This window comes from Lissotriton helveticus, chromosome 1_1 (genome assembly GCF_964261635.1).
Source record: "Lissotriton helveticus chromosome 1_1, aLisHel1.1, whole genome shotgun sequence".
Classification (NCBI taxonomy): Eukaryota; Metazoa; Chordata; class Amphibia; order Caudata; family Salamandridae; genus Lissotriton; species Lissotriton helveticus.
In genome coordinates, this window is record NC_136057.1 from 1,339,149,151 (window position 1) to 1,339,176,585 (window position 27,435).

General features: G+C 44.5%; 1 protein-coding gene across 4 annotated transcripts in view; it reads right to left on the reverse strand.

The window, feature by feature from the left end:
• Nucleotides 1-27,435, reverse strand: part of LOC144823810 (ultra-long-chain fatty acid omega-hydroxylase-like) — a 225,999-nt gene that overhangs the window by 67,858 nt on the left and 130,706 nt on the right. For all 4 annotated transcript variants that reach the window (XM_078682666.1, XM_078682681.1, XM_078682689.1 and 1 more), the window contains 3 exons: nt 23,798-23,851; nt 9,947-10,074; nt 10-131 (listed from right to left, as the gene is read on the reverse strand). In XM_078682666.1, the coding sequence (XP_078538792.1) occupies nt 10-131; nt 9,947-10,074; nt 23,798-23,851 (304 nt within the window). The remainder of the gene's footprint in view (nt 1-9; nt 132-9,946; nt 10,075-23,797; nt 23,852-27,435) is intronic.

The window sequence follows — 27,435 nt, forward strand, 5'->3', positions numbered from 1 at the left end:
CATACTCACTCTTGGCAGTTGCTGTTGTGGCTGAAGGTGCACTTGAGGAGGCTGTCCAGGGTCATCAGGCTGATGTGCTCAAACATGTCGAGGGAGACAGGTCCGGCAGCCATGAGTCTGCGCCACTTGTCCTGGGGGTGAGGGGGAGACAATTACTACATCTATAATGGTAAACACGCAGTAAATAGGAGGGAATTTGTTTGTGAGGGCACTTGGCGTTAACCATGTTGGTAGTTCATCTCCAGTGCATGGATTTAGGAGCCCCAGACAACATATTACTTTTCTGTTTGGCATGCACATTCCTCTAACAACATGGCATTTGTTGCATTCTGAAACCATCTTTAGGTCTCCTGTGGTGGCACCCTAAGGCAGGGTCTACAATGGCCTTAATGTAACATAACTTGATCAAGGGTCATTTTGGAGAAAGGGAATGGACCCTGCTCATGTGAAAGGGGTGGGGGTTTAATGGGACTCATGCCAGGATGAATTTATAATTGAAAGGAGAAACCGGAAGTACATGGATAGATTGCATGGAGGCTCAAGGTGATGGATGGCCCTGAATATATACATCGACTGAAGTATAGAACAATGCACTTGTATAAGAAGATATGGCGTGATGTGAGTCAATCTTCTTGATGTCTCTAGGGCAGACTTCAGGTTTATCCAAAGACACTGAACAGGATGAAGCGGGCCGATGTTTTGGGATTTGTTGAAGGGGTATTAATAGGATATTGATCAAGGTCTAGGATTAGGGGAGGTGGAGAGTGAGAGGTCTGTATTCTGCAACTTTGGAGCAGGTAGGATGGGTGCTGGTGCAGCAGAAAAAAGGAGTCCCCTAATGGCAACCACAACATTTTCTTTCACGTTCCAACCAACCAATCACATCACTTGCTCCAGCAAAACTGTGAGCACCTTGGGAGCGTACTGGTCGACAAGGAAAAAGTACTTGCGCCCAATCACATTTTTGAATTCACAGTCTGGAGGGAGTCCCATGGGATCAACTGTCAATATATTTATACATTTTGAGCATTAATTTCTCAAAAAGTACTAAAGAGTTTTACACCAAATAGCATGCTTAGTGAGTGAAGATCTAGTTGTCTGCCAAATGTATCATTGTCTAATTTTTCCTATTGAAATGATATGGTGAAAAAAGTGACCTCATTGATTACATCACTGGTGACATCATCAAGTCAATGGTACAGTGTCCCATGGGGTTTGTGGACTTGAAGTATGTCAACATGCTATACAAGCGGGGCTAATTTTCTATTCACCTTAAAGAGATTATACTCGTAAAGACTACACATGAGATGGGCACAGTGGCAATAAGCCTTAGAGCCATGCTTCCAATGCCAGAGTGAAATAAACCACCTCTAAGTGGACACCGCTACATTCTACAAGATGCAACAATCTTCAAGGCTTTAGCAAAGTTCTAGAAATAAAAATCCACATCTTATTAACGTCCTTGCTTCATAGAATTAGGCTATAGTACTGTGTTTTACAACTATTTAAAATGAGCACATGCCCAGATATCCACAGGTGAATAATCTTTTGTCAACAGAAGCTTTGGCTTTTTTCACACATTTTTGGAACAGGCTTTGGATTTAAGCCACAGCCTACCTTGAAATATATAATAATAATAATACGGCATTTATAAAGCGCAATGGTTACGCCATCTCGGATTGTCCCCGCGCTGGGTGAGATGAAGAAGGGCAGGACTACTCACAGAACCATTACATGCTGCCGGAGAATAGGTGAGTTTTCAGCATCTTTCTGAACTTGATCTCAGAGCTTTCCAGCCTGAGCATTTGAGGAAGCTTATTCCAGTACTGAGCGCCCTGGAACCTAAAAGAGCGACCCCCCATCCTAGCCTTCTTGACCTTGGGAATTACCACAAGTCCGGCTCCAATAGATCTCAAAGACCTTTGTGGCACATAACTGATGACCAGGTCACTCAGGTAGGATGAGCTAGGGTTATTGAGGATGCGATGGCAAGTGCATAGAGTCTTGAACATCACCCTTTGCCTCACGGGTAGCCAGTGCAATGCGGTGAGGGCTTTTTTTGAAGCCGCCCACCTAGGCTGATTAAGAACCAGCCGCGCAGCGGCATTCTGCAGCACCTGCAGTCGACCGAGACTCTTTTCCGTAGCACCAAGATAGAGGATATTGGCATAGTCGAGGTGTGATGTTATAAGTGCATAGACCATAGTCTTACGTGCCTCTAACGGGAGGAGATCCAGAGTTTTTCGCAGGGACTTCAGCACTCCAAAACACTTGCCAGTTACCCTTCTTATGTCCTTCATAGGAGAGGGTCGGGTCAACCCATATCCCCAGTTTTTTCACCTCATTACACGGTACGGGGGTTGGACCCAAACTAGAGGGCCACCACTCCGCAGACCAGCTCGTGCTACTGCCCCCCACCACCATAACCTCGGTTTTGCTGCCATTCAGTTTAAGGCAGTTCTCATTCATCCATGAAGCAAGTTCCTGCATACAGGCCCTGAAGTTAGATGCCGCGAGTTCCGGGGACTGTGACAGGGAGATCAATAGCTGGGTGTCGTCCACATAAGAGACGACCCCCACTCGAAAGCCATGCACTATCTCTGCGAGCGGGGCCATATATAAATTAAACAGCGTGGGGCTCAGGGCAGAGCCCTGAGGCACCCCCTGCTGCAATTCAAAATCTCTGGAGTGGTGCGCACGGAGCCTGACCTGAAAGCTACGTCCCGTCAAAAAGGACTTTAGCCATTTTAGAGCAGATCCCGAGACACCGCCTTTGTTTAGACACTGCAGCAAGGTGTAATGTGCTACAGTGTCAAAGGCTGCGCTCAATCTAACATTATTAGAGCCATGGTGTGTCCCGCATCTGCCCCCTGCCTAATGGTTTCTGTGGCCCTCAGAAGGGCAGTTTCCGTTGAATAACCTGCCCGGAACCCAGACTGTGAAGAGTGGAGGAGGCTGGAATTTTCCACATGTGTCATTAGTTGGCAGTTCACCAGCTTCTCCTCCACTTTTGCCAAAAAGGCAGAAGCAAAATTGGTCTCAGGTTGTCGAGTTTGTCTAGTCTCAAATTAGGCTTCTTCCTAACTGGAAGAACGATTGCGCGTTTCCAGTTTTCTGGCAGCGTATGTAAACTAAACGAAACTTCCAACACATGTCTAATAAAAGGTTCGAGTACATCCAGGCTATCCGCCATCACCTTAGCTGGAGCAGGATCCCCGGGTGAGCCAGATTTAACACCAAGGCATGTCCTCTTGAGAATCTCCGGGGTGGGGACAGTGAAATAATTGAGTTTAGGGTCTATTTTAGACTCTATCCTCTATTCTTCAAAGTCTGCCCCATCTCTTACCATTCCGGAGAAGGATGAATATATCACCTCCACCTTCTCAGAGAAGTAGGTAGCAATACGATCACACTCCTCTGCGTCACCTCTGCTAGGAGTGGGCGTCTCGGCCAGAGATTTCCTTATATACTTTAAATAATTCTTTGGTAGGATTCTCGGCCAAGTCAATTTTAGTTTTATAGTAAGTGGTTTTAGACTGTCTCAGCAGTTTTTGGTATTTCCGTTGGTGTGTCCTATACACCAATTTATCCTGATTATGAAAGCCCTTACTCCATTTCCTCTCCAAGCGCTTACATTCCGTTTTTATGGACTGCAGTGTCTGGGTGAACCAAGGAGCAGTTTTGCGTTTCCTGCCCCCCATCTTATTTAGGAGAAGCGGCGCCACCTTATCGAACGCCTTAATAATGCACCTCTCCAAATTCAGACATGCAGTGTCACTATTCAGTCCACCTGGAGGGCCACCCTCTGTCAGCTCCTTATTGAACCTCTCCTGATCTAAAGTTTTCCACTTCCTAAATGAGTGGGTACCAATCCCTACCACTCGGTTGTCACTTTCCGGTAGTCTAATCACCACCGGTACCAAAAAATGGTCTGACCAAGGGACTGGGAGCGGCTTAGAGACTATAACATCCTCCCAATTAGCGAACACCGGATCAAGTAGGTGTCCGTGCTGATGGGAAGGGGCGAGCGATTTCAGCTGTAGCTGAAATGCCTGAAGATCATGGCGAAGATGTATTGCTTCTTTATTCAAAGGGTCTTCTAAGTGTAAATTCAGATCACCTAGAACCAAAAGCTTGTCATGCCTTATTGCTAAATGGGCCATGCTCTCCGATAAATTCATCAGAAAACGGGTAGAGGGACCTGGGGGTCTGTAAATCAATAGCCCTTTCACTGTAAGGTTAGGGCTTAGCTTTAGCGAAAAAGCCCCCGCCTCACAATCAGATATTGACGCAGGTTCAATCACACAGTCAATAGAAGTCCTATGAATCACTGCGATCCCCCCTCCTCTACCGGCCGCTCTGTCCAATCTCGCTATAGTATACCCTGAGGGGAGTGCCTCTATAATATCAGGATCGGAATTGGCGCCTAGCCACGTTTCCGTTAAAAACAGCAGATCCAGTTCTTGATCTAGAAGCAGATCTAATATTTCGACTTTGTGTTTGCTGAGAGATCTACAATTCAGTAAACCCCCGGACAGAGTAACTTCCCCTGTCTTCCTGGCATGGATTGAGGCTAAGCTAAATGAACAATGTAAACAGCCACTGTTTTGGATAGCCACCATTCTATGTTTACATCTCCTGCCCATCGGGGGGCACAAGGCCAGCAGTTCCGCTCTATCATATTGTATATGCCTCTTATCTTGACATGGGGTTGTGGCCCCTGTCCCTGACCAGCCGCGGACGGGCGCAGACGGGCTTGCCTTTGGCGCCGCCGGTGCGCCGCCAGTGCGCCCGCTGCGCGCGTCCGCTGCGTGCGTCCGCTGCGTGCGTCCGCTGCGTGCGTCCGCTGCGTGCGTCCGCTGCGCGAACGCGGAAGCATTTGCCTTAAATCCCTCCCAGCTGAGTCCTGGGCTGTCGACTATACCGCTAACCGTCCCGTCCCCTCAGCCGACCGGAAGTGCCTGTCTCTACCCTTCCTCGCCCTCCGCGCAATGGTGCTATTCACCACGTCGGACCGGGGCGGGGAAGGAGGAGATTGAGACCAGGTATCCCAGCACAGTAATGCCTCCTCAGGCAGGTAGGTTTCAGCACCAAAAGTGATTCGTTTAAAAACACAGTATCACAGCAGTAATAAAATCCAAGTTTAAAAGTGCACGCTCCTGGTGCATCACCTTCGTTTTCAGCAGCGTACCAGCAATGAGAAGCCCTATCACAGCCTGCTCACCGCTCATATAACTTTGCAACCCTCATCAGGTGAGCTCAGTCTTTACTTTGCTTAACATGGAGTAAATAATTTCGCCCCAATCTTTGGTGATTTATGAATGGTACTTTATATACCTTTCAAAATGCACAACCAACCTTGCCTTCAGGGCTTATGCTATTGCCATGCTCTGCACCCTCAAGTGTTCACACAGTAAGCCTATGCTGTACATGACTCAGGTGTTATCAGTAATTTCATCAATGATATAATTTGAGATGGAATCAGTGATGTTATCAATCAGGTCATTTAGTGCGTCATAAGAGATGTCATATGTGAGTTGATGAGCAGTGCATGGTGGAGCACAAGGTATAGGTAGTTCAGTAAACTATACCTCGTGAAGTTCAGTGTTTTCTTTTTGTTTCTAAACATTAGTTTTTGTGTTATTTCAACTTCTATCCATCCATCACCTACCTATAGCGTCACTTTAACCTTTCTTTGTTTGTTTCAGTAAATATATGTATAGAATGTCACTTTAACTTTTTTTTTTCCATTTTCTATCTATCTATCTATCTATCTATCTATCTATCTATCTATCTATCTATCTATCTATCTATCTATCTATCCATGGCCGGTGCTAGGCATGGGCAGTGTGGGCAGCTGCCCAGGGCCTCCTACTGAGCCCCCGAGCATGGGGACCCACTCAATGGCAACACCTCACCAGTCCTCATTTTTATTTGTATTTTTTATATTTTAAGACCTTTATTATTCAACGTGCATGGTACACAGCATTCAGCTTACAACCCGTCAGGGCCAGCCGTGCATGTCTGTAACTGAAGAATGAGTAGTAGATGTTCTCAGCCTCAAGGCCGACAACCCTGAGGTTCAGCGGCGTAGATTGTTCCATTTAAGCACTTCACAGTCATCCAAACATTAAGTAATACAGAGGTATAGGCCTGTGGGGTTTTCTCTTTTTTTATGTGAACTCGTACTTACAAAGCCGTGCTAGCACTCATCAGCTTCTTCAGATGGATAGTGTCCCGCCCTTACACATGTGCATCATGAGGAAAAGTGTCGGCTAGGTTTGCCCTCCAAGAGGACGCAGGTCAGTGGTAGTGGAAGATGAGGCTGCGCGACATCTTGAGTGTGTTGGTGAGCGAGTATCTATACAGCTTATCATTCCTAATGAGAGTGTCTGATGTTTGTAATGGTGTTCAGTTAGTATCACCTCGGCTATGGCTGCTACTCTCAAAGGCCCCATGGTGTAGTGTGTACAGTAGCTAATTTCAAAGGGCCTGGTCAAAAGGGAGGCGGGACCAGTGCGTCAATAAACTTCAAAACAATAACATGGGAAGTATACTTTAAAGGGAGGGGGAGTGCGGGTAGATATAGCCATGTGTGTAGGGAAGGAAGTGCGGTGCCATTGTGTCGGTAGTAGTCGAGTGGGCGGGTAGGCAGGAGATTATAGTGTGCAGCCCGCCTGCATGCTAAGCATACAAGGGGAGATCACCACCAGAAGGGCGTGTCAAGCGCGGTAGTAAAGTACGGTTCGTGAGGTAGCCCTTGGCAGGACTGCCGATAATAGTCGGGTGTGTGGGGATGTGAGCGTGGGCCTCACCAGTCCTCATGTACCCCTTCTAATCCAATTGAAAGAAAGGTGTCTCTTTACAATTGGGCCCATGGTAGGAGGCCCTCTCCCCTCACCTCTCAGCGATGGTTAGGGGAGACCTAGGGAAGGGATATACGTCCTCTTGTCCAATTTGCAAGGAAGCATACTTTGCAGGTTTGTCCTGCAATTCGGCGTCCTGCCTGGCTGCCCATTCAGAGACACCGTAGGCCCCCCATTATTAGCACTTTAGTGACCACACAGTTTTAAGTCTCAGCCCCCAAGCAATTCTCCCACATTCATCCCGATAGGAGCTGTAAAAGAGATGCCTGTAGGTGGCTGAGAGATCAGAGAACCAGCTATCTATCTATATATCTATATATATCTATATCTATATCTATATATATGTGTGTATGTATATATATATATATATATATATATATATCTATATATATATATATATATATATATATTATTCCACAAAAGTGCCCAAAGCATCAAGAAGGCACACAGCTGCGCCCTCGCACTCCAGCGTATTCATGCAGCTCACTAAAATTACCCCATTTGTATGTTAATGCCGACGCGTTTCGAAGCTCTCTGCTTCTTCTTCATGGGCTGCCGAACAACAAATGGAAAACCTCGCAATACTTTGTTTCTTGGACTTTATTTGTTTCCACACCCCCCCATGGCCGTATGCTCAGTGCAAAATCCATAGTGCATTGTGGGGCTGGGAGTCACAGTCGCCAGTATAATTAACAACTTCCAGTAAGTTCCAAACTGTTGCTTCTTAATTAATGCATTTTTTCTCCTTTAGTAGGTCTGGGTTTCTTGAGGTGGGCTTGTTTCCAGCATATTGGGCGCAGTGCTTCACGGAATTGAATCGTTCTATTCCGCAGCCTCTTAGTTTTTCAGATGGTGCTCTTCTCCTCGGCAGGACGGCCGAGTTGTAATTGTTCCACAAAAGTGCCCAAAGCATCAAGAAGGCACACAGCTGCGCCCTCGCACTCCAGCGTATTCATGCAGCGCACTAAAATTACCCCATTTGTATGTTAATGCCGACGCGTTTCGAAGCTCTCTGCTTCTTCTTCATGGGCTGCCGAACAACAAATGGAAAACCTTGCAATACTTTGTTTCTTGGACTTTATTTGTTTCCACACCCCCCCCCATGGGCGTATGCTCAGTGCAAAATCCATAGTGCATTGTGGGGCTGGGAGTCACAGTCGCAAGTATAATGATCAACTTCCAGTAAGTTCCAAACTGTTGCTTCTTAATTAATGCATTTTTTCTCCTTTAGTAGGTCTGGGTTTCTTGAGGTGGGCTTGTTTCCAGCATATCGGGCGCAGTGCTTCACGGAATTGAATCGTTCTATTCCGCAGCCTCTTAGTTTTTCAGATGGTGCTCTTCTCCTCGGCAGGACGGCCCAGTTGTAATTATTCCACAAAAGTGCCCAAAGCATCAAGAAGGCACACAGCTGCGCCCTCGCACTCCAGCGTATTCATGCAGCTCACTAAAATTACCCCATTTGTATGTTAATGCCGACGCGTTTCGAAGCTCTCTGCTTCTTCTTCATGGGCTGCCGAACAACAAATGGAAAACCTCGCAATACTTTGTTTCTTGGACTTTATTTGTTTCCACACCCCCCCATGGGCGTATGCTCAGTGCAAAATCCATAGTGCATTGTGGGGCTGGGAGTCACAGTCGCCAGTATAATTAACAACTTCCAGTAAGTTCCAAACTGTTGCCTCTTAATTAATGCATTTTTTCTCCTTTAGTAGGTCTGGGTTTCTTGAGGTGGGCTTGTTTCCAGCATATCGGGCGCAGTGCTTCACGGAATTGAATCGTTCTATTCCGCAGCCTCTTAGTTTTTCAGATGGTGCTCTTCTCCTCGGCAGGACGGCCGAGTTGTAATTATTCCACAAAAGTGCCCAAAGCATCAAGAAGGCACACAGCTGCGCCCTCGCACTCCAGCGTATTCATGCAGCTCACTAAAATTACCCCATTTGTATGTTAATGCCGACGCGTTTCGAAGCTCTCTGGTTCTACTTCATGGGCTGCCGAACAACAAATGGAAAACCTCGCAATACTTTGTTTCTTGGACTTTATTTGTTTCCACACCCCCCCCCCATGGGCGTATGCTCAGTGCAAAATCCATAGTGCATTGTGGGGCTGGGAGTCACAGTCCCGACTATAATTAACAACTTCCAGTAAGTTCCAAACTGTTGCTTCTTAATTAATGCATTTTTTCTCCTTTAGTAGGTCTGGGTTTCATGAGGTGGGCTTGTTTCCAGCATATCCGGTGCAGTGCTTCACGGAATTGAATCGTTCTATTCCGCAGCCTCTTAGTATTTCAGATGGTGCTCTTCTCCTCGGCAGGACGGCCGAGTTGTAATTATTCCACCAAAGTGCCCAAAGCATCAAGAAGGCACACAGCTGCGCCCTCGCACTCCAGCGTATTCATGCAGCTCACTAAAATTACTCCATTTGTATGTTAATGCCGACGCGTTTCGAAGCTCTCTGCCGAGGAGAAGAGGCATGGTGGGACGTATTTATAGGGCAGTCACGCAGTGCCTGACAGGCTTGTCTGACATGTCAGTGTGTGGGCTGGTTTATTGACTGCTTGTGGGATGGTTTTATGGTCTGATGGGACCGTTTTCACTGTTGATCTCCTTGATAATAAAACAAACGTTTCACGCAGCAAGTTCAAATCCATGCAGCCTTCCATAACTGGCAAAAACGTATATAGCGGGTCAAAACTGACACGATGTGCAAACATAGACCACTTTTTTAGCTATCTGATTCACTAATGTTGGCTACATTTATTTCTGTGCCCAGGGCTATTTTCTGTCCCAGTCCGACCCTGGAAAGGGGTTTGATTATGTGTGTTGTGACCTTGGGCAGATGATTAGTGTTTGACAGGTTTCTATATTCTCACGGCTGTGATCCTGGTGTCAGGTGTGTACTGATAATAACAGATTGTCAGCGGTGTGTTCATGCGCACGAGGTTTGTGTTCTGATGGAACATTGCGAGGTGTGGATTCACATGTACAACGTCTGAACGCGGATGGAAGATTGGCAGATGGCTTAATGGCAATGTGTTCTCATGTGGCACGTGCATCATGTCTGTCAGGCAGGTGTGTACTCACATGCATGATGTCTGCGCTCTGGTTGAAGATCTCCACGTAGTGCTTCAAGATGTCAAAGTGAAAGGCCGGAGTCAGCAGGCGGCGGTGACGTCCCCATTTCTCACCTTTACTGAGAATCAAACCGTCACCTGGAGAAATAAATGTGCAAAAGTCGGAATGGGGGAAGTCAACTGGAAAAGAGCATTTCCACAATTCAATGGCCAACATACCAAATCAGCGCAAAGAATGACAGAACCTAATTTCCAAGAAAGTGCTGCAGCACTGCACCTCAAGCCCTATGCCTGTGCCATGCAGCAGCACTTTCAAAGCACAGAGATGCAACATATTTACATGTCATATTCCTGTGCTCTCCCCAGTGCTGGTGCTCAATGGGCTGCCATGCGCTGACGTAGGCACCCTTGCACTATGGCATCAAGGGGATGATGGTTTATGTGCAGAAAGGGTTCACTTCCAGAACATGAAGAACCTGAAATGGCGTTTTTCAACTTCTATGTGTGCTGCATCAGCAAAACGTCATTTTTTGAATAATTGTTTATGTCCAGAGGGGATTTCCTCATTCTCAAAATGAGGCGAAAGTAATAAATTTCTCCTTGTTGCACCTCCCTATGCCTCCCCTAGAGAGGCGTAGCATTCAGACAAATTTCCAGGTTTACGATTTCTCAGAAATCTGGAAATGTGTCAGGTTCCATGGGTTATGCTTGGGAACACCAGTTTTCCCGGCAGGAGCGCGATTAGGTGACTGGCGTGGCTCATGGAGCATTAAGGACATCAAGATCAAGGTGTCCCCAAGCCGAGGTTCTGGTGATAGGACCCGCTCCACCCCAGAGACGGGTTTCCACAAGAAGGAACTTGACACATTTCTTGACTAGATTTAACTAATGGACTTCTAATAGTGTAGATAGTTTCATTCCTGAGGAATTGCAGAGTATCTTTCCGAACTCATACGCATGAAACATGTCGACCACGGAATAGAGTAGGTGATTGCGATAGTGAACTATTAAGCCACTTCAGACGACCACTCTCACTTTGTTTTTATTTAGGTGGGTTACCACTATATTAAAAGTTCTTTTGTGGACTACCTATCCTATTTTAACTTCACCTTAGCACATCTACACTCCCTCACTACCTAGGGCCATCACCCCCACTGCACCATACAGCAGGAATAAAAGATCCCCGACAAAGAGCCCCTGCATAGGTGCCTGCTGGGTGTTGCACCGCTGACTCAGCGAGGGGCAGAGCCATATGATGAAGCATGACACCTAGCTTGCTGGGTGTGTGAGGCCCTTAAATTCCGAATAGGAGGATCCCCCTCCAGTGTGTCTTCTCTCACTTTTTTCACCTCTTCATTGTCTACTGTCCCATTTTTAGAGCTTTCCCTAGGGGAACAGTGCATCACTTTTGTTGAACAGCTTGGGAACACCCACAGTAACACCCATGGTACGCCCCTTTAACGCGAAGTGTGGCGTGTAAAGGGATCAAATTTACAAGATAGGAAAAGCCACCCAGGGTGGCTTTTTCTGTCCTTGTAAATATGGGGCAGGAAAATGCGCCACTGGTGCATCACAAAAAGTGACGCATCAGTGGCGCAAGGGGCTTATAAATGAGCCAGTACAGTTTTTACTTCACTGACTTTTACACTGGAAGTCAATACATCATTGGTGTTGAAGCATTACTTTAAGCCCTCTGCATAGATTATATGTATATAGTGGAAAAGGATGATATTTTGTGGTTGACTGTGAAATAAGGATTTCATAATGGCAGCCCCAAACCACTCAGTTCCAACTGTATCAGGGCTTCTAGGATTATAAAGCATAGAGGACCAAATTATGTGGCAATAATGCAAACTATGTGTCACATTTTCTGTTACTGCCATTTTTATCCATTTGAGGCAGAAACAACATATTTGGTTAAATCTGCCACTTTTGCAAATTATGTACCAAATTATGGAGCGAATGCAGTAAATCCATAATTATGCATTACAATTCATACATACATTATTATTTTACATTTTATGTATTTAAATGTGTTTACATGCATGACAGAGCTAATAATCTAGACCAGGATTTTGGTTTTTCATTTTGGATTTTTGTAAAGTGCTACTATTGATGGCCCGAAGATGCTTTGGGGTGAAGGTATAAACATTAGCAGGTAGCAAGATAAAACATTATAGGGCTAGTATGCTGGAAGATCACTGGCACCAGCCTCTGGTGGCAGCAACTGGAGTTCGTGAATCTGAGAAGATGAAAAAAAACTGGCCTGTCAGCAGTGAGGTAATGTTTTCACCAGGACTTGCGCTTTTTGGGCCTTGAGCTGGTGCTCCAACATATATCTATAAATAATAAGCAAGTCTGCTCTATTTTTGACGTAGCAATATAATATACGACCAGTAGATGGCACCAAATGCTTAGAGTTTGTTGACCCCTACAAAAACTTAACCCATGCGTCGAAGACATCCATTGCAGTAGTTTCTCTACAAAAGGTGTCAATCAACACAAGGGGATATCTGCTACTCCTGCACTGCCCCGACTTGGCTGAAAGTCCACGGGCTGAACAGAGAGGGTGCTGCCCGAAGTCACCCCGCCATTTTAGACCCTCCTTCAGCCTTGTGCCGTCAATGGTGAAAGCTTCAGAGACAGGGTGTGGGAAAGTAATATTATTATTTTATTTATCGCCTAAATTACCCTGGAGTGTTGGAGCGCTTCAAGGTAGAATTAGATCATTACAAAAGCATCAAATGTTAAACCAACCTTAAATATACAGTGCAGGATAAGAACAGATAGAAGGCTAGGGGAGTGTCATGCGGTGTTGAGATAGAGAGAGGAGTGATCCACTGGGCAGGTCTAGATGAAAGGTCATGTCCCCCTGTGTTGTGGAGAGCCGAGCAATTTGTTATATCTAAGGTTTCTACCTTACATCTTCCCTGTTTCTCTGCCTCTGCTGTTCAGCCAGTGAGTGTAGAATGTTAGTGTGAATGTGATGTCTTTGGAATGTTTGGTATGCTGTGAGTGGACTGTCAGTTGGATCCTGGGCTGAGCAGCAGAGAGGATGCTCTTGGTGGGGTTTTGATTACATATCTACTGGAAAACCTATCTGAAGATCTAAGATTAATAAACGTATCATCTGTAACCTAACCAAGACTATTGGAACTCCTCACCTACGACACAAAAGAAATTGGCGACGAGGATGGGAACAAAACTACGCGTGAGGACCTTCTTCAAGCTTCTTAAAAGGTACTTTGTGGTGTTGCTTTGTAATGGTTACTTTGGCATGCTCGTGTTTCCGCGTGCATGTTTGCATATGTGGAATGTATTCCCTTGATTTGTGTTCTATGTTCTAATGTGGGGAGTTGGGTAGATCTGTACCGAAGTGGACACTGTGATGATGTGCTCCCTCCAGGCTCCTTAGGAATAAAGAATTTCACTTAAATTTCCTTGATTATGGCTCCTTCTTCACTAGCAACGAGGACCTGAGGAGCCATTGAACCACGCGTGCCGGGACGATCACTCAAGATTAAGCTTATTAAGTACCCTATTAAGGATTTTGCGCCCTGCTGCCCCACCAGTGTCCACTCCCCACCGGACAGCCCATTGACACGGCGCAAGTTTCCTGCTATCTTCTTCTTGCCTGATTTCTACTGCCTGCTTCTGACTGGGTGTATGTTTTTTAATGTTCCGAATAAAGCTTTATGAAATGAAATGACTGGGTGTATGTTTCCTGCTGCCTTGACACCCTGCTGCCATTGTCAGAGCGTAATTTCCTACGTATGTTTCCTGCTGCCATTGTCATGGTCAATGGTTTCTGATGCCTTTGATATCTACTGCAATTTTCAATGCCTATCCAGCATTACATTTGCTGCCTGTTTCATGTTACCTTTGATACTCTGCTTACACTTCCTGGGTGTGTGTTTCATGCTGCCTATTAAATGCTGCCATCGACACCCTGCTGACTTTGATAAAGTGTTTCTGTTCACTATTTCTACAAGTCAGAGAAAATATTTTTCAGCAAGTGCAACCATACGACACAACACAACACAATTTAACTGAAATGTCTCTCAAATAAGAGGGTTATCACTTCAGATTTAAAGACTGACATTGGGAATTGGAATTACTCCAGAAGTAAGGAATCACAACCTCAGGTGGCACTTCCTGAAAAGATTGTGCCCTAAATCCTTCGGGGCAAATTTACAAGGCCCTTGCAACACTTTTTTATCATTTTTAACATGGGAAAAGTGGTGCAAAAGTGGTACAAGGGGCTTGTAAATAAGCCCCTTCCTTTTGAAGGGAGCCTTACGTAAAAGGCTCACAATGATTGTGAGCAAATTCCCAGCTGCTCCTCCCACACAGTCAGGACCGGAAGTAGAAACGGGGCTGTCCTGACCAGTGTTGTAATGCAGGCCCCTGTAGCCCCTGTGGCGCAGGTACCCCTGTGATATCCTCATTATGATGTCATTTTCTATAGTCTGTATTGCATATTCTATGTTCTGTGAGTGTCATGTAAACTGGAAGTGCATCTTCCAAGCGGACTCTCATGTTCTATGTTCCAGCCTTGGAGGACCGTTGTCCATAAGGCAGCTACTTCAGAACTGCAGAACTGGGGGGACGCTTGTGGATGGATTCCTGCATTGAATCTATAACGCTTAAATAAAGAGTACTGTAATAACTACCGGAGTGGTTATTAGATATACATTTGGCAACATTTTGGCAACGACTGGGAAAGGATTAATATTTTCTGATTTCTGAAGGAATATGCAACAGAGACTGTCTACAGTTACTCCCTTTGCCGTGGCTGCTGCGGTGTCTGATTCCTCGCTGGCTCTCCTCTGATGCAGTGATTTCTCCATCGGCACTTCACATTAAAGATTGGTTTTTACTTATTCTGGAAAGCCGATTGAGGACTAAGCTGATGTCACCGCAGAGCCAATCATGTGATACTAGTGAGCATTGCCGCTGCTCCTCCGGTCCGCATAACCAAGCCTGGCATGTTTCCTAGCAACGACAAAGCCTCTGAGTTGGCCCACGTTGGTTAAACAGCTTTGCATGTGCCGTGCTTTAAAGTAAGTGGGATGGGCATGCCCAGACGTGGGTCCCTTGCTCACTGTGCCACTGGATTCAAGCTAGCTTGGCTGAAGAAGGGTGACATAGGGTGGAAGGGTGAAACAGGTCCCAGGATGCTTGTTTCCGGTACAGGGAGGACCTGGCCTGGCAGTTCTGTCTGGACAGTTCCCATGAGGCACAGGGTCAAGACTGATATGAATATGGCTGGGTCCAAACTGGGGTGGCGTAGTGGGCAAAAGAACGATGGATTTAACCCAGATCCTTTGACTGGGGGAGAATGCTTGCATTGTCAACATTCCGTCCATCATTTGTTTGCTGTAACACTTTTTGCCCTAAGTGGGATGGGTATACCCAGACGTGGGTCCCTTGCTCACTGTGCCACTGGATTCAAGCTAGCCTGGTTGAAGAAGGGTGACATACCCTGAAACCAGTCACAGGATGCTTGTTTCTGGTCCAGGGAGTACCCGGCCTGGCAGTTCGGTCTGGACTGTTCCCATGAGGCACAGGGTCAAGACTGATTTGCATATGGCTGGGTCCAAACGGGGGTGGCGTAGTGGGCAAAAGAACAATGGATTTAACCCAGATCTTTTGACTGGGGGAGAATGTTTGCATTGTCAACATTCCGTCCATCATTTGTTTGCTGTAATACTTTTTGCCCTAAGTGGAATGGGTATGCCCAGACATGGGTTCTTTGCTCACTGTGCCGCTGGATCATTTGTGTGCTATAAAGCTTGGTTTGTTTCCAAGCAACTACACGCGACCTAGCCTATTTTGATTCTGGGCTACAACCAGGAATTTAAGCGGGCCGGGTCGGTCCGGGTCTGAGCACCAGCAGTTATTTTCAGGGGGCCTCGAAACGGGTCTCTATTGGGCTCTATTTTTGGGCCTAGCTGAGGTAGTCCGTTTTCTGGTTTTTTCTTGGACTGCGTGAGATCATGCACTTGTGGAGAGGTGTGGTGCATTGGCCAGGGAAGCTGACTTCGGAGCACAGGCTTCACGGTTCGATCCCGGCTCCGGCGGCAGCTCAGCTCAGCACCGTGTGACTCTGGGCAATAGCTCACTTAATTTCCACAATGGCCCCCAGCGCCTTGAGACCCGTACGGGTGAGTAGTTTGCGCTTTACAAATACGGATTTACATTTACATTTACATGCACATCGATGTGCGCATGCTCATTTGCTCACTACTGAGTAGTGGAGGTCAAGACATGACGTCACGACAGGTGAATCGCGTTGTAGGAGGAAGGGAAATCCTTTAGAGAGAGACATTTTCTCTCAGGATTTCCCTTCTCTTTTTGCAGCGCAGGAGCAACGTCGTGGTGGTGCCAGCCTTGACATCGTGGGATGATTAGGAGAGAGACGACCACAGGAAGCCTGCTCCAGCGCGACCCTGCTCTGGCCTTTCACAAGCATCAAGGCTGCAGTGAAATCCAGCAACAAGTGAAGCGCAGAGAGAGGAACTAGTCTGCGTGATCCTTCCCCAGCCCTAACACAATGCTAGTTATCTTGATTTAAACCACGCCCCTACTTGGATAGGCCACACTCCTTTAGAGGTTTGTCCCGCCCCTTTTAGAGCACCCCCAGGGTTTTTTTTCCTACTTAAAGCCCTGACTACAACAATGCTGTCTGTTTCCAGCACACACACTTGTGTACAAATTACAAGCTGAGGGAGAGTTTTTGTTTCCATGTTTGTTATCTAATTCACTTGTGTTCCTCTCTTCAGGAACTACATTGTGTTGTCATCACCTTTAGCACAACTTAGTGGTAAAAAATTGTTTTCGTCTTTCTTCATTTCTTTTCTCCTTAATTCCTTGTGTGTTGCGCTATGTCTGGAGGTGGAAATGTACAACAACCGCCTCTTTTTTTTGCCCGATGCTGAGAAGCCTAAAATGGAGTGGAAACAATGGGCGCGTGTACAAACTGTTTGGTTGCTATTGATGGGATTCATTTCAGAGCTGCCAGGAAGCCTGCTCTCTTATACAACTGTCTTGGAACTGAAGGATAGAAAATCTTTGAGAATTTGCTTGAAATTCAATCCCGAACAGAGGATTCAGGAGATGCTGTTGGCTGGGATGTGCTTGTGGAAGCGGAAAAAAGATTGGCTTTACATTTCTCAGATGAACCTAGCATTGTTTTAGAGAGGTTTTGTTTTTACTCACAGAAGCAAGCGGCTGGTGGAAAGTGTTGATCAGTATTTGCCAGCTCTTAGAATCTTGGCTAGCAGTTGCCAGTTTGAGAATGCCAAAGATCAATATCTTAGAGACCAAATAGTTTTAAACTGCAATTCTAAGAAAGTTCAGGAACACCTTTTATGTGCTATAATCCGACTCTTGATCAAACAGTTCAGATTGCCAAAGGCATTGAGGGCTCTTTGGAATCTGTAAGTGTTGTCTGCGACTTCGGGTGGTGCGGATTGTATGAATGTGAATGCAGTTAAAAAATGACAGGACAAACAAAAAAACAATGTTTTAAAATATGCTGTGTGCTATAGATGTGGCTTTGTTAGTCATTTGGCTAACAGTCTTGGTTGCCCAGCTCAAGGGAAAAAGCATACTAAATATAAACAAGCATTTGCAATGCAACAGGTATCACATTTACACAAGTTTGAGCTATTCACATTACAAATAACAATGCCTTTTGTTTTTGCTTTCGTTTTTAAAACCGAAATAAAAGGCATTGTTATTTACAAAGCCAAAAGCTTAAACTCGCGTAAATGCGAGACCTATTGCTTTGCAAATGCTTGTTTTGTTCTTGCTGTAACTGTGGCCAAGTGCACATATTCAGGCAGTGCAAGGGGGTCCAAAGCATCATCAGTCATGGGCCCCCACCGTCTCCAAGGCGCTGCCCCCTTTTCAATGTACTATCACATAGTGAATGCGAATCTAAGGCTGGTAAGTCTGATTACGGGACCATAATAAGTTTGTTACTTGCGAAGCTTGAACTTTCCCTCGCGTTCGCTTTTTGTTAGGTTGGTGACATCACACCAGACAAACCAAATCACAAAAACGCAGGGGAGATTAAGCCAGATAATAACCACTACAAGCCACAGACACAAGACTCGCCGTCAATTTGGTAACATCCGTTAAAAACAAAAAATACCACTTTCATAGAAAAGTATGCCGCAAAGGGTGGTGGGACAGAACTTCAATAATGTTCCATTAAAGGCTTGGCGGAGGGGTGTGAGGGGGAACTCCAAAGAATAAACCGGTAATAGCTGACAAGAAGCAAAGAAAAGTTTTTGCAGGCCCATGGAGATATGAAATATGTACAGACAAGAAACAGACGCTCCAAGTGCTCTCTCCTGATAAACAGTCAAAAAAATTAAGTTAGGCTTACCTCTTGTTGTTTCTTCTTAACTCCCAGCCAAGACACCCTCGAACCAGGTGAGCGCAAATATGTCACGCACTCACCCATCGAAAGACGTTACTGCTATTTGCTACTATTCCCGCCCCCTCTAAATGTACACAGCACCTATTCTTTGAAATGTGGGACATCCCTTTGTCGTCCGTTTACTATGTTGTGAAAGAGTCCCTACGTATGTGCCCACCTCACTGCCGGCCATTGACCGCGAAGATTTTTCACTTCCGTCCCAGCATGGAACTGTTTGGCTGGGCAGTGTCCTTTTGGCACCAGGCCCTGTACGGCGCCACCTAACTTCTAAGTCGTGATTGCAGCTTTGTGTAATTCAATGTCTCAAAAGACGATGGAGGTCGGGGGTGCATCACGCAACAGTAATGACGTCAAAGAGCGTGCACGGCGCTTTAGCACTACACGCTCCGGATGCAGCTGCTGCACTGCACTGCTGTTGTACAGCCGCGGGGTACACGATGCCCAGCCCAGTGTGGTCTCTGCGTATAGCATTCCTCAACAAACTTTATAGCTCCATAACGTTTTGTCGGATCTCATTTGCAGAACCTGGCACTTTAATGTTCTTCTGACCCCCTTCCCTACTTTAATGTGTTCCAGAGAATTAAGAAGTAGAAAGCCCAGAGTAGTAGCATGTTTATAGGACTGGCTGTCAAGTGTTCAAGATGATGAAGCCTTGAACGCTTAGTTACATTAACCCCAATGCCAAATATAGTTATGGTCTCTTCCCAGCACCACCCCAAACAACAGGATCCTTGTCCATCCCTCCATCCCTTTCGGGGCTGTCATTGTGAGGGAGCTTTTCATTTTGCTTGTCTACCAGGGTGGCTTTTAAGCAGGGACGGAGTCAGGCCTCCGTGTTGGGATGTGGTGGTCATCGCCCGGGCCTTCTCTGAAATTAACGAGTGCGGTGACACAGAAGCTGGCACCGCGCTCAGTCTTAAAGTTAAAAAAAAATTATAAACCGAGTGCGGTGTCCCTGAAGCGGGCGCCGTGCTGATTCTTAAAGTTTTAAAAAAGAAATAAATAAACCGAGCGCGGTGTCCCTGAAGTGGGTGCCGCGCTCAGTCTTAAAGTTAAAATAAATAAATAAATACCGAGCGCGTGTCCCATAGCGTTGCAGCCGCCATTGTCTCTATCGGTGTAAATTTTAAAAATAGTGCTCACCCACCAGATAAAGCCTACCATGTAACGCCGCAAGTTAACGATCGAGTCCGGATGGGCGTGGACAAAAGGAGACAGGGCGTTAACCAATAAGCCTCATTTTTTATCAGAGGCCAGCGTTTAGCATAAGTGATGACGCCAGCCAATCAAAATGATGGGCGGTGCTTCAAGTCCCCTTCAGAAATCTCATCGATTGCAACAAGCCTCGCAGAGCGAGGAGCGCATGCGCGCTCCAACGCCAGGCGAGACCTAAAAATTGGTAAATTCATAAAAGTATGCAAAATTGTGTGACTGTGAAAGTGAGTTGCGTTCCTGAAATAGAACATCAGTACAACCAAGTTGAGGTAGAGATGAATTCTTTGACAATTTTAACAGTGGGTACTGATCAGCAACATATTAATAAAACGTTAACTAATGATGCATCTAATATGGATGAAGTGGCTTTAGTGGCCAGGAAGAATGGGCCTTATTGTAGTATTAAAATAGGCAATGTTAATATCAGAGTCATGGTGGAATATAGTTCGCCTGTTACTATTCTATCTGAATTCTTTCAAGTTGCATTGGTGCAATACCTTGCATAAAAAGGCTGACATAAGAGCCATTGCCTATGGCGAGTCTGAAATACAAACATTACTTTTTTTTAAAGATATATTACATTTTTCAGGCAGGCAGATATATACTAAGATTTATGTGGCTGTGAATGGAACGGACATCATAGACTGGATTGATCGGGGAGAATTGGTATTGTTTGAAGACCAGGTACAATCATTTCAATTATGTCTCTTGAGACCAATGATGATAATATTGAACATATTATTTCCAAATAGCCAAAAGTTTTTTCGGATGAAAGCAGGACTGTTCAAGGGTTTTAGCATGAAATTATTTTAAAACCTGATGTGGTACCAGAGAAGCACAAAGTGAGGGATGTTCCCTTATCCGTTTGGGAGGATTTTCAGGCAATATCTTGATCAGTTGTGTAAGGAGAAAATCATTGAACCAGTCAATGCCGAAGAGTGGATAAGCGCGATTGTTATCTCTAAAAAAAGAACCAGATCTGGCTGTCTGCTGATTTACGCTCTCTTAATAAGAATATTGTAGGTTATTACTATCCTTTACCAAAAATAAATGAACTTCTATCTTCCTTAGAAGGGGCTAAAATCTTTAGTAACATCGATCTCAAGACAGCCTACCACCAAGTACCCCTTAAAGCATTCATTTCATTTATTACACCTTTTGGGTCCTACAAATCTTTGTGTTTGGCTAGTGCTGCAAGTGTATTTCAAAAACGTATGTTTATGTTCCTCAAAGATTTACCTGATGTGTTATCCTGTCAAGACAATATTCTTATATTTGCAAATACGGTATGTGAGCATAATCAAATTTTAAATATAGTGCTACAAATATTATGCAAATATGGTATGACTGTGTTAAAGGACAAATGCTAATTTATCACCAATAACATTGAGTATTTGGGGCACTGCATAACTGCTGCTGGCATTAAACCCAAGCTTAAAGTGTTAAGAGGCTTTTACCCTCCTAGTAGTAGCGAGGAGGTAAAATCTTTTTTAGGGTTACATGATTATTATTCCAGATTTGTTTGTGGATATGCTTCCCTTATGGAGCCACTGAAAAGGATGCTCAGAAAAAAAGAAAAATATGTGTGAAGACCAGATGAACAAGAAGTTTTTTGAAGAGTAAGGATATATTAACAAAAGTTCCGGCATTGAAATCCTATATTAGTGGTCAGCAATGCATTATAACATTGGATGCTAGTGCGGTGGGCCTTGGTGCAATTTTTTGCCAACGTATTGATGGAATTGAGGGCACTATTGATTTCGCCTCTAGGGTCCTGTCTGATGTGGAAAGACGGTATAGTACCATGAAAGAGAGGCACTCGCTTGTGTTTGGGTTGTTGAGAAATGTAAGACTTATGTGTGGGGGACCCAATTGTTCTATGAACCGATCACAAACCCTTGATCTATCTTTTAGGAGGCAAAGGATCATCACGCCTTATCAGAATGCTATCTAAATTGCACAAATATAATTTTCTTGTGAGATGTATTCCTGGTAGCACCAAGAGCAGGCAGAGCAGCATTCTAGAGCAGGCTGTTTATCCCATTTTCCTATTGAGGAGCACAATGGATCTCTCGGTGAGGAGTTACTAGGAAATTAATGTGTTGTAGCTAGTCATGATGTTGTAGGTAGCTGTAAGGGTGTTATTTCAGAGTTAGAATGGGAAAAGGTGTGTCAGGAGGACAAGGTATTAAAGAAAGCTAAGCAATTTGTGCAACAAGGATGGCCATGTGCTAAGCATTTAAAGGGAGATTTGTTTTGTTTTAGTCAACTCTCTGATCACCTTACGGTGGAGTCAGGTATACTACTACGTGCTGAGAAATTTGTAGTGTCCGTAACTTTTAGAGCAAAAGTTATAGATCTATCACATATAGGTCATTTAGGATCTACTGCCACGAAGAAATCTTTAAGTTCTTGTTTTTGGTGGCCATACATGGACAGAGATGCAGGCACATTTGTGGATGCTTGTCAAGAATTGATCATGTCCAACAAGCATTGGAAATTGAGAGATATCCCACTTATTCCTACTCCCTTACCTGAGGCTCCATGGTCTAAAGTTGCTTTGGATTTTGCTGGACCTTTATCAGTTTTTCCTGATGGGTCTAAGCATGTAATAGTGCTTATAGACTATTTTTCAAAGTGGATTTACTATGCTTTTGTAGCAGAAAAAAACACTAGTGTTGTCATTCAATATTTGGAAAAAGGTTTTTGCCTGGAAGGCTACCATGAGGAAATTGTTACTGATCTCAGAAAGGATGGAGTTGTTTTTGAAAAACAGTGGCATCAAACATCATAATATTGCTTTGTACACGCCACAAGATAATGGTGCTGTTGAGAGGGCCAACCGCCTGCTCAAAGAGCGTATCCAAACTACACTTTCTTGTGGTGAGAATGTAAAGGATTTTATACAAAGGAAAGTATTGGGACATCATAATAACCCCATACTACGACAGGAGTTTCTCTAGTTTGCATTCTGCATGGTAGGTAATCTTGCACTGGGTTGTGTCCAACATGGTTGAGGGACATATCTAACATGTCTGTCCAGGAACTTGTGGATCTGGGTAAAGTTAGATCTAATGTGAAAGTGGCTCAGGAAAAGATGAAGTTGTATCATGATTCCAACAAACGTGTGTTTTTCAAAGAAATCTGTGTGGGGTCTTGGGTTATGTTGAAGGATATGCGAAAACAAAAATCTAAGATCAAGTTTAAATTCCTTGGGCCTTTCAGAGTTTCTAAAGTCTTTGCAGATCGCTTTAGATGATAAAAGTTCTGCAGGTCACACTCAGTCAAGTATTGTGGTTAACAACCATTGTGGCACCTCAGTAGGAGGGTTCACCAGAAGTAATTTGTTGCAGAGTTCAAATAACTCTAATCCTGGTCCTACACTAGACACTATGGATGAGTGTGTCAGCTGTGAGAGTACTACTCCAAGTGATTCTACTAACAGAAGTGGTAGAGTTTCTAAAAAACCTGGTTATCTAAAAGAATTTGACATGTAATGTAATTCTTTTTATTATGATTTTAACATGTAAGGTATTCGATTATTTCATTTTTTTAAATTTTTATTATTATTAAGGGGGGAGATGTGATATTCTCATTATGGGGTCATGTTCTATAGTCTGCATCGTATATTCTATGTTCTGTGTGTGTCATGTAAACTGGAAGTGCATCTTGCAAGCGGATTCTCATGTTCTGTGTTCCAGCCTTGGAGGACGGTTGTCCATTAAGCAGTTACTTAGGAACAGCAGGACTGGGGGGATGCTTGTGGATGGATTCCTGCATTGGGTCTATAACGCTTAAATAAAGAGTACTGGAATAACTACTGGAGTGGTTATTGGATTTACATTCTTCAACAGCGCCCTACTAGATTAAAATCGATCAGTCTACCATCATACTCTACCTAGCCAGCGCTATACAAAACTCTTCAAATAAATAAATAAGTAAATATACACTAAAGTTTTTGAATATCTATGAGAAATGAGAGACTAAAGTCCCCCTCATTACAATCTGCAGCAGGAGCCAATTATTTTGTGTTATGACACCGGTCCTGACCTTTGACCTTGCTAGACAATGGCAAGAGAAACAGCAATTACTGATGTCTGCCACCAGTACTGACCACAGGCATAAGAGACAGTCATAGAGTATCTGTGGATGTTAACAAGCAATGGCGTGTAGTGCACATGGCCTTGTATATACCTAGCCAGGGCCTCAAGAACCGAGACATCATCTCTTCTTTGGGAGCAACAGCAGCTGCAAGGAAAGCACAAAAAGACTACATCAGTCATGGTGACGTCAGCTGGTGGTGACATTTGAGAGTGTTAACCCCAAGATCCTGGAGCTATTAAATAAAAACCTTTTTAAACATACGCCCTAAATCAAAATATGCTTTACAATAAACATATTGTATTCAATTTGAATTGTCAGTGACTCGAAAATGGCTCATTCGGAGCACACGAGTAGTTTTTAGGGACAGATGTACGAAGCCATTTAGCATTTCTTAACAGAACAAATCTCTACTTCAGGTCGTTAATGGGCTTTTCATATGTACAAAGCCCTTTAAGGGGTAGCAAATTGCAATTTCTACCCAGTAGAAATTGTAAATTGCAATCTCCTAAATAGAAAATAGAAAATAGGGATTACCTATTTGCGATTCCTATACACATTACAAAGCATTTCCAAAATACAAAATGGGCATTTAGGAAATGCAATTACCATCGACTCTAAGTCTATGGTAACTATGTGCAATAAAAAAAAAAAAGCACCCAACGATGCTTTTTTTTGAAGTGCGATAGAGCACACACATAACACTAGGGTATATACATGCTCTACATGTGCCCCTCTATTTTTGGGGTGCATCATGGGGGGCCTTGTGCCCATAGCCATCCTTGGTTTATAATTTCCAAAATAGGAATTCGCTATTTTGGAAATGCTACACCGGCCCGTTGGAATGAATGGCATTGGGTTTCTTAGTTGCCATTTTCTTAATAGTGATTCCTATTAGAAAATCGGATATTTCATACGTGTCATTTTACATTTCCTAAATGGTAAGGATTCGCTATTTAGGAAATGCAAAATTGCATTTTCGTACATCTAGCCCCTAAAGTCCGAGGGCATTTGATTAATATCCATGGGGATGTGGCCTGGCCAGAAGGGGCGCAGACAGTAATTGTGGTCTGGTCAGTAAACAGGCATAGTCAGGTATTACCCTGCTTATGAATATGGAAAACGTCAGAGACCAACCCAGGTTAGCACTTGTTAGCTTGTGGCAGAAGGGCAGATGTGTTTGTAAAACCCTACAATTTCTAGAGCAAATGCAAAATGTGCAGGACAACGCCCCAGTAGATTATTTTAATTACTGTCTCCTTGTAGCAAATTAAATTAGACCAGTGGATTTTCCTCCACTTTGCCATTTCCTGTTGAAACCTAAGTATGCTCTACCCAACTTTAAATCAAACTCTTGTTGTTAGTTATCATTTTATGTTGCAGCAGGGGCAGCTCGTGAACTTCCCTCAAATATGAGAATCAGAGTCAACAAAGCAGGCAAGGCCAGCTTTTTCTGATGGATTCAGGAGATTTCTCGACCCCCAGAAGCTTTTTTAAAGAGTGCCAAAGGGTGAAGTATACAGAACAATTTTTGAATACATGGGTTAAAATCCTAAGAGTGTTGAAAGGAGCACTGAATATTCAAATAGTAGTGTGGTGTGGCACAAAATGTGTGATGTGCCAGGCAAGCCTTACTTTCCCCACGTCCTATAGGGAGTTTATAATCTGACAACATAAACGGTAAACATCGTTTACCATGAATACCATGAATACTTTTTCCCACAGGGAATTACAACATGGTTGTTACAACGACCGCATTGTAACAACGCATACCATTACTCCGCAAGTCGGAACAACGACTTGCGGAGGGGGCAGAAGGTGTTGGATATAAAATCCAATACCTTCCCTACTGTTCCACATACTGGAGTTGGAATAGTAAATTATACTATTCCAACATCCAGCCCCCCCCCCACACTCCCCAAGTCGTTGTTACGACTTGCGGGGTAATGGTATGCGTTGTTACAACACAGTCGTTGTAATTCCCTGCGGGGAAAAAGCATGCGGAAAAAAGAGGTATTATTTCTATAACTGCTGCAGCCATGTTTTCTTGCCCATGCTTACTGTGCCTGAAGTAACTGCCCTCCTATGATGGTTAGAGCCTCTCTTTCACATCTTGGATCTGGAGACAAGAAAGTGTTAATCAGCTTGCTCAGTCAAAGGTTCACATTCTTGGAACAAGTTATGGTCATCGTCTTGCTTTGTCATGATCTCAGTCTCTGGCACCTCTGAGGTCCCGATGTTTCCTGAAATCATGAGATTCTCATAAAAAGCCGGTTTGTAAAATATTATATATTTGTAACTTGCTAATTTTAAACGGCTACAGGAGGACCCCCTTGTTAGCCGAATTCTTTGATTAATATATTTTTGTTTTTTTTAATAAACATTTTAAGACTCTAATTGACTATTATCTCCCAAAGACTAAGAAGTATTAAAAAAAAACTAGTAGTAAAATTCTGGGGTTTTCATCATATTGTCCCATAAGGGCACTGGATCCTGTGTCCCCCTGGTGTATCGCGTCCTATGTTGCCTGGTACAGTGTTAACAGGACCTGGGACCCCTGAGGTTACAGGGTCCGCGGTCCCCTATGGGTACCCATTTCTGAGTCACCCTGGGGTATTGGGTCCTGAGTCACTCAGTGATAAAAGGTCTATTGTCCTCCCTTGGGTCCAGGTCTGATTTTCCCAGGGTAACATATCTACGGTCCCAAGGTGTACCAGTCCCCCTAGGCAGTACCGGATCCTGGGTTCCTCAGAGATAAAAGGGCTAAAGCCCCCTGGGGATAAAAGATCCTGAGTCCCCCAGAGAAGCCATGCCTACAGTTGTCTATGGATACCAGATTCTGGGTTTATTGGGACCACTGGGTCTAGGGGTATCAGGTACTGGGTCCTCAAAAGGTACCAGGGTCTCGATTCCCCAGACCCAGTACCTGGTACCTAAGGGTCCTGTGCCCCCTGAGGTCATCCGGGGTCCCTGGGTTCTTCTTCAGTCAGATCCCTTCCTAGTTCCAGTTCCCAGTGCCTCTAAGTCTTTTATTCCTACTAGCTCAATGATAAGAATTTACAGACAGCAGAAATCATATGCTGGCTGTTTTCTTTGACTAATGATCGACTTTTCAAGAAACATAAGTGTCCTTTTCCCCCCTGGCTGAATGGTGGTTTGCAACACCCACTGCCACAGTTGCCAGTGCCTGAACCTCTTTGCCTCAGGACGCTAATCTTGATTTTTAACTGGTTTAAATTTGCCACTTTGCACTCACATACTAGAGTGGATCAACTTGGCTTCCATGAGCTGTTGTACCCTTGAGGAGCAGGGTATTGTGCAGGGACCTTCCTGGGCCCTCCCTTCTCATGTACGTTTCTTTCAAAAGTAATGTAATTATCACTGAACATATTTTCAGAACATTTGGATACCAATTCTGATCACAGTTTTTTTGTATGTACAACAGCCCCAGACACATCCTGAACATGTCCTGAAGAGCCCTGAGGATGAGCTAGGCCAAAATGTCAAGTAGTCACACAACGTTGATGGAGACCTAGCATCTTTTGCCAACACATCAGCGATCACGCACCCACGCAAACGCCATTTACCAATACTCTAGTTACAGGGCTTCAAACTGTGTTTGTACCGCACATGCAGTGGCACACAGGCCCAGGGGTGTGAGGCGTCAACTAAACTCCAATTAGTATTGTTTTACTATCTTTTCTGGCTTATGTTGGGGCCCTGTGCATTAT